This window comes from Nanorana parkeri, unplaced genomic scaffold (genome assembly GCF_000935625.1).
Source record: "Nanorana parkeri isolate BGI_ZX_2015 unplaced genomic scaffold, ASM93562v1 scaffold416, whole genome shotgun sequence".
Lineage (NCBI taxonomy): Eukaryota > Metazoa > Chordata > Amphibia > Anura > Dicroglossidae > Nanorana > Nanorana parkeri.
The window spans coordinates 285,262-301,633 of NW_017306684.1; the positions used below are offsets into that span (position 1 = coordinate 285,262).

The 16,372-nt window shown below is 44.3% G+C and overlaps 1 protein-coding gene and 1 pseudogene across 1 annotated transcript; both read right to left on the minus strand.

The window, feature by feature from the left end:
• Positions 1 to 4,072: 4,072 nt before the first annotated feature.
• On the minus strand, positions 4,073 to 5,002 carry LOC108789695 (olfactory receptor 1019-like). The gene has a single exon (XM_018559776.1). The coding sequence runs from the start codon at positions 5,000 to 5,002 to the stop codon at positions 4,073 to 4,075; it is 930 nt and encodes a 309-aa protein (XP_018415278.1).
• Positions 5,003 to 15,094: 10,092 nt separating this feature from the next.
• On the minus strand, positions 15,095 to 16,012 carry LOC108789696 (annotated as a pseudogene).
• Positions 16,013 to 16,372: the final 360 nt, after the last annotated feature.

Consider the following 16,372-nt stretch of genomic DNA (forward strand, 5'->3'; position numbering starts at 1 on the left):
GTGCTTGAATGCTTCTTCTTCCATGTGAATTGCTCTATTATGTCAATGTAATTGCTTATGATGGCACATAGGCCATTCCATCCCACCTCCACCCCTCTTCACTAATGGTCCATAGTGAAGACTAGTAGCTTCAGTGTCCAACAGTTAGGTGCAAGAGATCGGAAGGGATAAAGGTCAAATGACCACGCCAGTATTATTATTATTATTAATATTATTATTATACAGGATTTATATAGCACCAACAGTTTACGCAGCGCTTTGCAATATAAGGAAGACATTACAATTGCAATACAATTCAAGACAAGATGGTAAGGAGGGCTTCCAATCTAAAAGGGAGGGGCAAGCGATACATGAGGAGGTAGCTGTGTGGGGATGAATCGTTTGTGAAAGTGATGGTTGAGCGGTTAGGTTGAGGTGGGATCGGCTTCCCTGAAGAGATGAGTCTTAAGGGATCGCCTAAAGTCAGTCGGAGATAGATGGACAGGTGGGGTAAAAGAGCTCCATAGGATGGGAGAGACTGTAGAGAAGTCCTGGAGGCGAGCATGGGAGGTCTTTGGAAGAGTGGAGGGGACGGTTAGGGTGGTACTTTACCCTATACTTATACCTTTTACATCACATCTCATATCAGATTGTGCTGGTTTCTCTGACCATGGTAAATAATTCTGTATGCTCTCATGATCAAATAGTTTTATCATCCCCTACCCTTTGATGTTCCGTTATTTCCCATTTGTATTTTACCATTGCTTGTCAGGATATTGGAAAAATGTTTCAATACATACAGTAATTTTTAGGGTTGCACAGATACCAAGTACAGTACTCGGTACAGGTACGAGTACAAGTACCGATACTTTTGAGCTCCGAGACTACACTAGAGAAAAATGTAAAAGTTAGGAGGCAGCTGTCATTTGTAAGGAGCACACGGAGCTCCTGGGATTTGTACATCTCGGTTTTAATGTGATTTTGTTTTTATAAATATAAATAAAGGGATGCACAGATACCAGTTTTGCGAGTACGAGTACTGGTACTTGCCGAGTACTTACAAGTACGAGTACTGATACATTTTTGTTTATTGTCATGTGACAGTTTTTCTAAAACAATACAGACTAATGATTTCAGGACAGTGGTGGAGTGCCAGAGCCAGGTCCCAGCTGCAACCGCTGCAACCCTGGTAGTTCTCATGAAAATGCCAAGTATCTGCACTGGTACTTAAAAAGTATCTGTGCATCCCTAGTAATTCTCCTTTCCTGGATTATCTCCATGTTAACATAGGATTCCCAGACAATATACCATATTAAGACACAGTTACCAAATAAGGGTTTATAGGGACAGGTTTTACACATGGATTGGTCCCTTGGGGTTGAGAAGGACAAATTCAAGCTATTGGCATACTGCCGTGGAGATAGGTCATAAAAGGACAATTACAAACATTACTGAAACAGTTTCCATCTGCGTGTATTGTAATGTTGGGGAGCTCACAGAGCACTCATACAGGGTTTTCCATATACAACAAGTCTTTATTCTTCTGTTTAGGCACTCGCAGGTGAAAAACACAACTTCAGGCTTAACTTCAGCATATACAGTAAGACAAAGTACAGTGTATATTGTCTCACCGACTCAAGGTTGTCCTGTTCACTCACAATGTCCCAGTCCCAGGACTTTAACATTTGCATCAACAAAATGCTTTAGGGGTACTGCATGTTCTTTAGCTGCTTCCAGCAGCTTTCCACACACCTTGTGTGCCTGGCTCTCTCAGCCTATCCAATCCTCCAGCCTCCCTGGCTGTTCCGTGTGTGGCTCCACCACACCACCCGGCTTGGCTCTCGTGTGCCTCCAGCACACACCACACCACCTCTCCCCTGAGCTCTGGTCTGGCTCCTTAATGAGGCTGCTCTCAGCCACCTGATCAGCCCAGACTGGTCGTTGGCAAAACCTGGCTCCAGGACTGGAGATTTCATCCAACCCAGAGCTCTAAGAAATCTCCAGAGCACAGGATCCCAGCTATAATTAGGAAAACCTGGAAGAATCTGAAAAGCCAGGTTCTTCCTTATCAAATGTTTATCACTCTGGACCCTCTCAGCCCCTCTGGCTGAGAGTCCTGGGTGCCACAGTTACCAATGAAAAATTGTAAGGGCAGTCCAGAAGACCAATGTGCCTGGCTCTCTCAGCCTATCCAATCCTCCAGCCTCCCTGGCTGTTCCGTGTGTGGCTCCACCACACCACCCGGCTTGGCTCTCGTGTGCCTCCAGCACACACCACACCACCTCTCCCCTGAGCTCTGGTCTGGCTCCTTAATGAGGCTGCTCTCAGCCACCTGATCAGCCCAGACTGGTCGTTGGCAAAACCTGGCTCCAGGACTGGAGATTTCATCCAACCCAGAGCTCTAAGAAATCTCCAGAGCACAGGATCCCAGCTATAATTAGGAAAACCTGGAAGAATCTGAAAAGCCAGGTTCTTCCTTATCAAATGTTTATCACTCTGGACCCTCTCAGCCCCTCTGGCTGAGAGTCCTGGGTGCCACAGTTACCAATGAAAAATTGTAAGGGCAGTCCAGAAGACCAGTGCTCTGAAGTGAGAATCCACACACAAGTGTGTATAAAATTATGTGTGAGGGGTGATGCTGGTGTGTGGCTTCCTGATAGTATGGACCGGGGTGTCTGACATATGTAATGAAAACCAAAAAAAGGGAAAGAGGGAAGCACCATTAACTGGGAAGGAGTTATGGTGGGCCGCTCCGTGGAGCTTGGTTGGTTGTGAGGGTGGTCCCATCACCATTAAGTGAGTCGGACCACCCTCACAACCAACCATAACTCCTTCCCGGTTAGTGGCGCTTCCCTCTTTCCCTTTTTTTGGTTTTTGCCACAGTTGCCAAACTACACCATGGCAATACACTGCACTGCCACAGTATATACTGAACATGACTGCTGCTTCTTTAAACCCAGTGTCCCTCTTTTTATTGAAGTTTTCACTCAATGACTGTTATAACATCTGCTTCTCTTTGTATAATCCATTCATCTATTAGTACATTTTATTCTATATGATATCCATTTAAATTAGCATTATGATGAAACTTAAATAATGTTTCCAGCACAGGCACAAACGGCATTATTATTATTAATATTATACAGGATTTATATAGCGCCAACAGTTTGCGCAGCACTTTACAATATAAGGAAGACATTACAATAACAATACAATTCAAGACAAGATGGTAGGGAGGGCCCTGCCCCGAGGGGTTACATTCTAAGAATATATTTTTCTAGGCAAGTGTTTCAAGGTTAAAACCCATGTCAGAATGTCATTGCTGAGTGCTTGCATGGAAAGTGCTAGATTTTCTACTACTAATGTCCAATATTACATTGAACTTCTTCGGTGAGGGTGCTCCCATACAACAAAGAACCCCAAATCAAAAGGGAGCTCCTGCATGGCACCCTAGAAAGCAGTAACAGCACCTAGGAGTCCAAAATTATTAATTTTTTATTGAATAAGTAAGAGAATTGGGAGGCCAACATGTTTTGGGGTCTCACACATTCTGCTTCATCAGGGATAAAATACAAGAGAGAGAGAGAAAGAGAGAGGGAGAGAAAGAGAGAGGGAGAGAAAGAGAGAGGGGATAAAGAGAGAGGGGATAAAGAGAAAGAGAGAGGGGAGAAAGAGAGAGGGGATAAAGAGAAAGAGAGAGGGGATAAAGAGAAAGAGAGAGGGGAGAAAGAGAGAGGGGAGAAAGAGAAAGAGAGAGGGAAAGAAAGAGAAAGAGAGAGGGGGAGAAAGAGAAAGAGAGAGGGGGAGAAAGAGAAAGAGAGAGGGGGAGAAAGAGAGAGGGAGAGAAAGAGAAAGAGAGAGGGAGAGAAAGAGAAAGAGAGAGAGAGAGAGAGAGAGAGAGAGAGAGAGAGAGAGAGAGAGAGAGTAATGGTTAAACCTTAAAAAGAGTGTGGACAGAGCTTTATCTGACCATCTGATGCAGACTTTGCTTAAATTGTTTAACAAGCATTCTATGGTTTCCGGTGTTTAAATGGCCATTTTCCCTCCTGCAAGTGCTTAAAACTCCTTTCACATGAGATGTGTTATATGTACATCAGAAATACTTCAGAATTGTTTGGACAAAGATCCGCTTCACCTCTTGGTTCCTCAGGCCGTAGATAAGGGGATTCAGCATTGGAGTAATTATTGTATAGAAGACAGAAGCCATTTTGTCTTGTTTGTCAAAGGTCCCTGAATGAGGACGCAGATAGACAAAAAAGACGGCTGTCATGAAGATCAAGACACAAATAATATGTGAGGAGCATGTACTGAAGGCCTTCTGTCTGCCCTTAGTGGATGCCATTCTAAAAATTGAGATAAATATGAAAGTATATGAGAGGAAGATTGTCATCATTGTATACATTCCACAGACTGCTACAAGGATGCCAGTCACAATATTACAATGAAGAGTGCTGGAGCAGGACAATTTGAGCAGCGGCGCGATGTCACAGTAGAAATGGTCAATATGGTTTGATCCACAGAATGGAAGACTGAACACACAACTGGTCTGCACAACTGATTGTAAGAAGCTAACAAAAGAAGAAGAAAAGACTAAACCGAAACATTTCTTCTTGGTCATTATCAAGGTGTAGTGGAGAGGGTGGCAGATAGCCACATAGCGGTCATAGGACATGGTGGAGAGAAGAAGAGTCTCACTGCATACCAGCGAGCAAAAGAAGTAAAACTGGAGGGCACAGCCAAGAAATGATATGGACTTCTTTGAGGAAAGGAAGTGAGACAACAAATTCGGAGTGATAACTGAGGAGTACAAAATATCCACCAGAGAAAGGCTACCCAAGAAGTAATACATCGGAGTGTGAAGGCTGGAGCATACACAGACAACGGCTAACATCCCCATATTTCCTACTATGGTCACCATATAAACCAGAAAAAAGAATGTGAAGAGGAACGGGACAAGTTCTTCATCATCAGTCAGTCCAGAAAACTCAAACATGGTCACTCGTGTCTTGTTTTTAATATCCATTGGCTTCTTTGATAATGCTTCAATTAAACTATTTCACGGCTTCAAATATCAAACAAATCACAATTTCTGGATGCAACAACTAATCAACATCTAACATGAAAATAAACAGAAGGAAGCTATGAATTGTGGGTAGTGTGGATAATATAACAGCGTCAAGTGAAGTGTAGGATGTTACAATGAATTTGTTTATCACAAGAAGCTGGTTTTCCATTGTGTCTTATCCCGTTTTACTGCATAATCATGACGTAAGATCCTGCTATAAGCACAGTCTGAAACATTATCTTATCATTGTCTTCATGCTCTAAAATGTAATAAAGTTGTAATAATATATTGTAATTATATTTTATGTCTGGAATGTCAAGCAAGCTGCCCAGAGACACCATGCTTGTTGCCCACTGAATGTCTCCTCTGCCAGTTCAGTTAAAGGTGTATGATGAAGGTGGTGGTGCATTGCTAGGAGATCGGCTGTGGCTGATTGTAGCTTGTGGTGGGTGGGTACAACATTCAGCACAGCCGTAGCTCCAGGTGATTGTTGCCAGGTGGTGGGTGGCCATGATAGTTAGAATGGCCCCAGCTCTAAAACATCCTTATTCAACCAGGGTGCCAGGAAGCAAGTTGGGGGGCTTTGATGTGATGGGGTCTAATAATGTGAAGGGGGACTATAATGTGGAAGGGGGCTCCTGATGTGAAGGAGGAGGCCTGGTGTGAAGAGGTGCTTCTGATGTGAACATGGGGCACCCTGATGTGAAGGGGATCCTGATGTTAAAAGGAGGGGCTCTAATGTAAAGGGGAGCCACACATTTTTGTATTCTTGCATGAGCTTCCCCCTTAAAATCTATACCAGACCCCTATCTTGGATAAGGGTCTGGTATGTATTTTAGAGGGACCACACATCATAAAGGGTGCCGTGACTGAAAAAGGTTGAGTAAGGCTGGATTGAGTGAGCCTTTGAATGCAAATGCTGTGTAAAGTTGTCTGAGCTTGGCCTTGTTACCTTTGTCACCTATGGAATTGTGGTTTGGCAAGCAGGGAACAGTGTGAAGTTTGTGGGTATGTCCTGGGCAGTGAATTTTTGCTGAAGATGGGGGTAGGTAGTGAACAAAGTTGCTTACTGCAAGATTCTGAAATTAAAATAATGGTTAGAAGAAGTTTAAATGTAAAATATTTCCAATTACCATTTATATCTACCACAGTGCCCACAGATAAAGGTGTGACTGTCTATGTGGCCCATCCTTGTACTTAAACGTGACATGTTGACCTGTTGTAGAATATAAAATAACAGTGCCCATAAGAATGAATATTTTGTATCCTGTTACTGTGCTCATCTAACCCACAAGGTCAAATAACCCAATTGCCCTTACCAACCACACACCGCCTCCCAAATAATACACAGGTACTTATACTTACTCTATTGCATTTGAATGATACAGGTTTCATCAGCCACGGCTTAAACACAAAGGCACTATAGAAGAGGAGAACATTGAGAACGTTGATACTTTGAGAACATTGACATTTAGGAATTCAACAAATAAGAGTTCCTTTGACCTGAGTAGTGAAAATTGCCCAACTCCAAGCCCAACCTCTTTCTGCATGAAGACAATACTGCCCCCCAGGCCATGCACCCTTGTTCAGGAGCTTACTAGGGCTTAAGCCGCTAGAATGTTCTATAACAACAAAAAACATAAGCAGTCTGGCCAGGGATGAAGAGCCAATCTCTCATTGCTGCCAGGAGTGATTACCTACCATCAAGTCACGTCTGATTGTATTAAAACATCACGTTCCACTCTGCCAGCATTGTATGTCATCCAAGTCAGCCAAGGGACACTGCCAGCTATGACAAGAAAGATCTTTTCATGGAGAAAGAAATTACAGGTAATTACAAACATTGCTAACGAAACCAAAATTAATTTCATGTCGCTTGAACTTCATGACTTCATGTCACAACGTGACTCAAAAACTCTAAAAGAGATGGCGAATGTCTCCCCAACCCCCTGTGGCAACCAAAATGACTAACAATCACTTGTAAATAAAGTTTGGTGGGTGGGGATTTTCCCCTGGCTGCTGAGAGGGTCTACTGAGCTAGTAGCTGTTAAATCAGTTGGGAGCACCACTCCTTGCCCTGCCCACCACCATTCCTAGTCCCACCAGCTCTTCCCCTTTCCCCCTAACCTATCTTAAAGTGACACTAAACGCAGGACTTAAACCTTAAAAATACACTTAAGGATCTTAACTCTGAACAACAATGTATCTTATTTGTGTATCACTCGGCTGTACATCCTCCAATCATCTCTGACACTGTCCTTCCTTCTGGAGGGGGGCTACTTTTATTGCCCATGGTCCTGTGTGTGTTGTAAGGTAGTCACCGCTCCTGTGATGGACTACAATCTCGACACAAATTGGCAAAGAACAAATGCTTTCAGTGATTTTCAGGGCTATGTGAATTGTTTATAAATACATAGTAACATAGTAGGTGAGGTTGAATAAAGACAAGAGCCATCCAGTTCAACCTGTGTGTGTAAATAGATATTTAAGAGTTGCATGGTGTTGCTGGTAATAGCTGGCAGTTTCCAGTGCCGATTGCTGGACAACCAGAGATTGGGCTGAAGTCAAACATGGTGTATGTGTTGATCATGGTACATGTGTTATATAAATGCTTATTACAGTTTGTGATTTGTAGTGACCTTCGATGTTAGCGTTAAAATAATTTGTATGTACATCAATCAGCTATAACATTACAACCACCCGGCTAATATTGAGTAGGTCTCCCTTGAAGCGCCAAAGCAGGCATGGACTCCACTAGACCCCTGAAGGTATGCTGTGGTATCTGGCATCAAGCCTTTTGCGCTACAATAGCTCTTCTATTGGATTGGACTACACGGGCCAGCCTTCACCCTGCCACGTCCATCAATGAGCCTTGGCCACCCATGACCCTGTCTCCGGTTCACCGGTTTTCCTTCCTTGGAGCACTTTTGGTTGGTCCTGACCACTGCAGATAGGGAACATCCCAAAAGAGCTGCAGTTTTGGAGTTGATCTGACCCAGTAATTTGGTCCTTGTCAGAGTCCCTCAAATCCTCACACTTGTCCAGTTTTTGATGTTTATATGGTTATGTAAAAATCTCTGACACTCTAATATACAGTGTTGGGTGTCTCAGAAACACCCCTGTTGTAATTTTAGCCGGGGTTTACATGCAGGAGTTGAGTAAATTGAAGAGATTGTTTTATAATGGAAAAGAGAGTTGAATATTATGGATATATGCAGGCAAAGAACAAATGCTTTCAGGGATTTTCAGGGCTATGTGAATTTCCCACAAGGCCACCAAGGCCCAGCCTTGGGGCAGCAGGGAGTAGAGTAGCAGCAGAGGTATGGAATTCCTATCACCCAATGCCCGGGACACGCAGTTCCGGGCGCTGAATTGGAATTTTTTTCTACATTTAGTCCTGCTTCAGGCAAGCAGCAGGGCTAAATGTAGAGCGGGGAAGCTGCAGCTCATTTTGTACAAGTGATCTCTGTGCTGCCGAGATCACTTGTAATTAGCCTGCTTGTCCATCCTTCCCTGCTACCCCCCCTACATGGTCAGCCCCCACCTCTGGCTGCCTCTCCCCGCTGACCGCCGTGCCATGGTTTTTCGGGGTCCCCGGCAAGGTAGTTCAGGATGAAGAGCAGGGTGTACAGCGGAGAACAACCGTTCACAATAAGATCACTGGTTCGGCCTCATCTGGAGTATGCGGTCCAGTTTTGGTCACCAGTATTCAGAAAAGATGTACTTGAGCTGGAAAAAGGGGGCAACCAAACTCATTAAGGGGTTGGAGGACCAGAGCTATGAGACAAGGCTGTTAAAATTAAATATGTTCTCTTTGGAAGTAAGGGGATTAAGGGGGGACATGACTTTCTTGTATAAAATGTTCAATGGTGATAGCAACATTATTAACAAACCGTTTACGGTTAACCCCATAACAAAGACCAGAGGGCACCACCAAAAACTGGTGGAGAAAAAATGTCAACACACAGGGGTTCTTCTCAGTTGGAGCGGTTAAGGTCTGGAACTCACTGCCACAGGAAGTGATTTCAGCTAAGAGTGTGGAATCATTCAAGAAACTATTGGACGATTTCCTTGGAGACCGTAATATACAGGGGTACAGGTACTGCTAAGAGCAAAATCACACATGGACTCATATACACGCACACACCTGCTCAAACATAAATGCACACACGCTATGGGTTGGACTTGATGGACTTATGTCTTTTTTCAACCTCAAATACTATGTAACCATGTAATAAAGAGAACCTGTCACCTCCAAATGCTATCACACAGGGCTTGTTAGCTCCTGTGTGACAGCAATAAAGTTAAGTGAAACAAAATAAAAATGAAAAAAAATAGAAATTAAAAAGTAAATGGTGATAAGAAATAATTAAAAAAGTGATAAAAAAGTAAAAATAATTCAAACCAACCCTGCCAAGGGTTGGCGGGGAGGGGGGTGCATCAAAGAACCTGGCCTTGGGGCAGCAGAGAGAGTGAATCCGGCCCTTGGATATATGTCTATCTTAATCTAAACCAGCTATGAGATATTGTGCACAATGAACGGGTCGTTTCCTACAGAGCAGATCAGCCAGGCAGAGGATATATTGCCTGATACAGTAATTTCTAAGGAGTAGAATCCTGCGTGGTGTTAGAGGCCATTCTAATAAAAAGCAGCACTGGATACATCATTGGTCATTTCCATTCCTTCCTGACATCCTGTATCACCATCGCAGTGATCAGTCTTCTGGTGTAGCTGGAAAGATTCAAACATCAGATAGATGTGATTGTAAAGCAATATTGTTCTCTTACCTGCTAGATAGAGAATTGTCTTATCTCTGTACAGCAACATTTATAATAAAGTCAGAGATCCCGGAGAGTATTCCTCAGCACCCCGGGAGGGGGGAAACATTGTTTATATATTGAACCAAATCCACCGGAGAATTGTTCCCGGTAATTCTGTAATTGTTCCGTGTAATAAGGCCGCAGGAGGGTGACTGATATTGTCATATATCCCTAGAGAGCAGCAAACAATTCACACCAGTCTCTTCATCTAAGGAGCTTACACTCTAATGTCCCCACACAGTCACATCAGTCTCTGCACACAGGAGCTTACACTCTAATGATCCCTCCCCCCCACAGTCACATCAGTCTCTGCACACAGGAGCTTACACTCTAATGATCCCTCCCCCCCACAGTCACATCAGTCTCTGCACACAGGAGCTTACACTCTAATGATCCCTCCCCCCCACAGTCACATCAGTCTCTGCACACAGGAGCTTACACTCTAATGATCCCTCCCCCCCACAGTCACATCAGTCTCTGCACACAGGAGCTTACACTCTAATGATCCCTCCCCCCCACAGTCACATCAGTCTCTGCACACAGGAGCTTACACTCTAATGATCCCTCCCCCCCACAGTCACATCAGTCTCTGCACACAGGAGCTTACACTCTAATGATCCCTCCCCCCCACAGTCACATCAGTCTCTGCACACAGGAGCTTACACTCTAATGATCCCTCCCCCCCACAGTCACATCAGTCTCTGCACACAGGAGCTTACACTCTAATGATCCCTCCCCCCCACAGTCACATCAGTCTCTGTACAGAGGAGCTTACACTCTGTCCCCTCTCCCCACAGTCACATCAGTCTCTGCACACAGGAGCTTACACTCTAATGTCCCCCCACAGTCACATCAGTCTCTGTACAGAGGAGCTTACACTCTAATGTCCCCCCCACAGTCACATCAGTCTCTGTACAGAGGAGCTTACACTCTAATGTCCCCTCCCCCACAGTTTCAGTTGGTGAGGGTGCTCTCCGCACACCTTACAGCAGTCCCGGCCAGTAAGAACAATGGTGCTTGTAGTAACTGCCACGGATGGCACCGTGCAAAATACAAAGTAGAAAGACAGGTCACCAGCACTCGAGATAATTTAAATAGATTAGTCCTTTTTAATGGACGATTGTGTCACAATAATCAACAAAGCCGACTGTCTTTCTACCCTCCCCCACAGTCACATCAGTCTCTGTACAGAGGAGCTTACACTCTAATGTCCCCAAACACAGTGATTAAATAAGAACTCTGGGAAAATCACAACCGTACCCTTGCAGTGGGGCTACCGCATTGCAAGGGTTAAGTCTAGGCCCCACTGCAAGGGTACATTTGTGATTGTCCTGGAATCCTTGCCTTTCCTAGTCCCTTTACGTCTCTGACTGCCCTAAAATAAATTCCTTCCCCCATTAGCACCAAGTTGGAATAGAAAAGTGGAAAACGCTGAATGTCTGATCTCGTAAGGGCAACAGATCCACCGAATCTTGACAAGGGTAACGACAGCAACCATAGGCAAAACTTGCACCGCGGATGCTATTTAACTTGACTTCAGTATTTCATAAACCCAAGAAAGGGCCTACAGGACAAGGCTCAGCCTGCTATCCAATATACACTGCCTGGGCAAAACAAAAAGTCACCACCCAGATTTAGGTAAGCAAATAGGTCAGAGCCTTCCATTGGAGAATATGTCTAGGTTCAGCAACATTCTGTCCCCAAAAAATGAGGTCAGCTGTCGACCTGAATATACTGAATGATCAGGTTTTTTCCATTAACAGATTTTTTCTTTCCTGATGGCACATTGGGTATATTCCAAGATGACAATTCCGGGATTCATCGGGCTCAGATTGTGAAAGAGCGATTCAGGGAGCCTGAGCCATCATCGTCACACATGGAATGGCCACCACAGAGTCCAGAACTTACCTCATTGAGCATCTGTGGGATGTGCTGGAGAAGACTTTACACAGAGGTCCGACTCTCCCATCATCACTACAAGATCTTGGTGAATTATGAATGCAACTCTAGACAGAAATAAATGTTGTGACACTGTATAAGCTTTTTGAAACGATGCCATGGCGAATGTGTGATGTAAACAAAGGTAAAGGAGGTACAATGAGGTATTAGAGTGTGTAGGTGCCGTAAAAGGAACTATTGATCAGTGAGCAAAACTAGTCTGGACATCAGACATAAAACATTTGGACCTTTGTTGCCTTTATACTAGGGATGCACCGATATATGGGCCGCTAAATGCCGAAAGTGCAATTTTTCTGGCCGATATAGCGGTGCATCCGTTAGTTCTCTCCTCCCCGCTGCAAGTGTGACAGCCGGCCGAGCAGCAGGAATCAAGAACACGGAGAACCACAGATCAAAGGATGAAGAATACTGGGAAATACTCAGAGGACAGCAAGTAAGCTTCAGAAAGCACAGAGGGTCTGGCCACTAGTGTAGAGCAGTGGCGTAACAACCGGGGGTGGCAGCCGGTGCGCTGGCCCCGGTGTAAAACTGAAGGGGGGGACATTTTCCTGCCGTTTTGTCGGCACAGTGGTGATTTCTATCCTCCCCGCTAGGCGCTGCTCTGTGTCCCAGCGTGGAGGAGAGAAAGTGACAGCCAGCCGACCGATGCTGGAGGAGAGCGCTGTGAGCGGCCGGTGTCTTTCCTCCCACACCGCTCAGCCTCCTATCACAGTCGGGCAGAGCGGTGTGGGGGCGGAGACAGCCAGCGCTGTCACAGGAGGCTGAGCTCTCCTCCATTCACCGCTCGATCAGCCTCCAGTGACAGCGTGTCAGGATGGAGAGCGGGTACAAGGAGTGATCAGTGATCGCTGAGTGTTTGTAGATAATTGAGGACATGGTATGTGCACTATAGCCTCAATTATGAATGAATGGGAAGTGATCTACATCACCTCTACATCACTTCCTGTTCATTCATGATTGTAGTTATAGTAAACACACTCTGTCCTCATGTTATCAATGAACAGGAGCACTCAGCATAGGGGATTCCTGTTCTTTTATAACAAGGGCTGCAGAAAAAGAGATTGAGGACTCTGTGTCCTCAATCTATTTTTCTATTTTAAAAGGAAAATATCAGGGATCTGTTTAGACCCCTAATATTTCCCCGAAGCCCCTAAAAGTAAAGTAATGAAAAAGTTAGAAAAAACACCTTTTTTTACATTTCGGTTTCATTTCGGTATTAAAATTTTCATTTCGGTGCTCCTCTACTTTATACATAACACATGAATGTGAAAGGCCCAAATTAGTGACCATTATTGCTGCACCATTATGAACAAACTATGTACCAATTTTTCTAGGAGCAACCTCAAAAACAATGACTATTTTGTCTTAGGTTTTTTATTTGTTAATAAACACCCGACTCATCGTAAGGAATTCCTCAACCGCGAGCAGTCGGCAAACCTCTCTGCCTATGGCACAAAGTGAAAGCCAACAACCTCTATGGAAGATGTCAGGTTTTGACTTCCACCCCTTGGATATCTTCAAGAAGGAGACATAGTGCTTCATAAACAGGCCAATATAACTGATGCTTCATCCAATCGCCATGGCAGATGATGGTTGTCCAAGAACATGATGGAAGTTGTGGAGGTTTATTAACATAATCTAAACACCACGGCATGCAGTCTGGGGGGAGTGTCAATTGCTCGAGTCATAGGACAGTGTGAAATGTTTTCAAACCAGGTTAGAGATGTAAAATGGCATTATATTATTATTATACAGGATTTATATAGCGCCAACAGTTAGCGCAGCGCTTTACAATATAAGGAAGACATTGCAATCACAATACAATTCAAGACAAGATGTTAAGGAGAGCCCTGCCCATACAATCCCCTCTTCCCCTTACAATCTAGAGGGGAGGGGGAAGTGATACATGAGGAGGTAGCTGTGTGGGGATGAATTGTTTGAGAACGTGATGGTTCAATGGTTAGGTTGAGGTGGGAAAGGCTTCCCTGAAGAGATGGGTCTTAATGGATCGCCTAAAGGCAGTCAGAGTGGGAGAAAGACGGATAGGTTGGGGTAGAGAGTTCCATACGATGGGAGAGACTCTAGAGAAGTCCTGGAGGCGAGCATGGGAGGAGTTGACAAGGGAGCTGGAAAGCAGGAGGTCTTTGGAAGTGCAGAGGGGACGGTTAGGGTGATATTTTGAGACCAGGTTGGAGATATATCCGGGGGCAGAGTTGCGAATGGCTTTATAAGCTGTTGTTAATATTTTGAATTTTATCCTCTGGGCGAGTGGAAACCAGTGCAGGGATTGGCAGAGGGGGGCGGGGGATGAAGCCAGTGTATGGATTGACAGAGGGGGGTTGCAGACACTGAGCAGTTGGTTAGGTGGATGACTCTAGCAGTAGCATTCATGATATACTGAAGGGGGGAGGGGCCTGTGTAGAGGTCGGCCAATGAGGAGGGAGTTGCAATTGTCAAGCCGAGAGATAACAAGCGAGTGGATGAGTAATTTTGAGGTCTCATTGGTGAGGGGCGTATTTTGGAGATGTTACGAAAGTGAAGGCGGCAGTATTTGGATAGTGATTGGATGTGGGGCAGAATATGTGAATGAAAGATGGTGTCAGAGACCCAGGTTACAGATAGATGTTTGAGTTTTACATACGTGATCTCATTTACAACCAAAAACATGTCCTTTTTTCTTAAAGTGACATTAAACCCTCAGATGTTTTAACATAAAACAATACTGTAATGTGCGCCTTACTGTAATCCATGGTTGTTTCCCTTCTCTTTGCTGCTCTTCCTTTTAAATTCTTATCTCTTCTCATGCTGGGGGAGAACTTCTGTTTTGTAGCGGACTGCCTTGTCTCAGGAATGGATACATGGTGTCTGTGTGAAGGTTCACAACCTGATTTTAATACTGGCGATCTGAAATAGATTACTTGTATTAAACGAGCAGCGGCTTCCTCTGTTTAGCTCTGCTTTAGCAAGGCTAAATGTACAAAAAACTAGGGATTCGCTCCATAAGACGCACACACATTTTCCCCTGCCTTTTGGGGGAAAAAAGTGCGTCTTATGGAGCGGAAAGATACGGTACATACACTTGACCACAGAACTCTGTTCACTGGGCTTTACTTTAATTAGAATTATGAAGAGACTTGATGCGGGCTAATTAAACCATTTGACAGTTGTTCAGACCGCATATACAGCGTGTTCTGAAGTCCTTTGTTTACAGAGATTTAATTTACAGCAAACGTTGCTGGAACTTCACAGAGGAGGTATATGATATCAACGCTAGTGACATTTTTGCATTGCTTGGACAAGGACCTGCTTCACCTCTTGGTTCCTCAGGCTGTAGATAAGAGGATTGAGCATTGGAGTCATTATTGTAAAGAAAACAGAGGCCACTTTGTCTTGTATCTCAAACGTCTCTGAATGAGGACACAGATAGGTGAAGAAAACAGCTGTGAAGAAGGTCGAAACACAAATAATGTGTGAGGAGCATGTGCTGAAGGCCTTCTGCCTCCCCTTAGTAGATGCCATCCTTAAAATAGATAAAATGATAGAAGTGTAGGAGAGAAAGATTGTCGTCAGCGTATATATTCCACATGCAATTACAAGGACGGCAGTTACCATATTACAATGAAGAATATTAGAACAGGACAGCCTAATCAGCGGTGGGATGTCACAGTAGTAATGGTCAATAAGGTGGGATCCACAGAATGGAAGACTGAACACACAACTGGTCTGCACAATTGACTGCAAGAAACCAACCGAGGAAGAATAAAAGACCAAACCAAAACATTTCTTCTTGGTCATTATCAAGGTGTAGTGGAGAGGGCGGCAGATAGCCACATAGCGGTCATAGGACATGGTGGAGAGAAGGAGAGTCTCTGTGCTGGCCAATGAGATAAGGAAGTACAACTGGAGGGCACAACCAAGAAACGAAATGGACTTCTTGGGGGAAAGGAAGTGAGACAACATATTTGGAATGATAGCTGAGGAGTAGCAAATATCCGCCAGAGGCTACTCAGGAAGTAATACATCTGAGTGTGAAGGCTGGAGGAGCGATAGACAAGGGCTATCATCCCCACATTCCCTACTATGGTCACCATATAAACCATAAAAAAGAACACGAACAGGAATGGGAAGTTCTTCATCATCAGTTAGTCCAGAAAACTCAAACATGGTCACTTGTGTTTTGTTTTTCATTCCTGCTGACCTCTCCTTTTGCAGTGATGAAATTAAATATTAAACATTGTTTCAAATATCCCAAATAGAGCAACAAATCACCACCTAAAATACAAATAAACAGCAGGCACCTATGAAAAGTTAGCTACTAATCCCAAACCCCCAAAATAAAACACCCCTGGGCACCCATGTGAGAGCAATGATGCACTGCACACAGCATGCCAATGGGAATGATGGGTGTGGCCACAGCTGGAGGGGCCTAAGGCCCACCTTTGGACACTTTTTTTGGTTTAAACAGACCCTCAGCTGCTTAAACTAATGCAGTGTGGGTTGTAATACCCACCTTCCCTCAGGCAATGTCCCCCGATATAATAAATATTT

Bases quoted from the DNA above. Each gene is read 5' to 3' on its own strand.
- LOC108789695 (XM_018559776.1), bottom strand. From the start codon at position 5,002: ATGGATATTAAAAACAAGACACGAGTGACCATGTTTGAGTTTTCTGGA.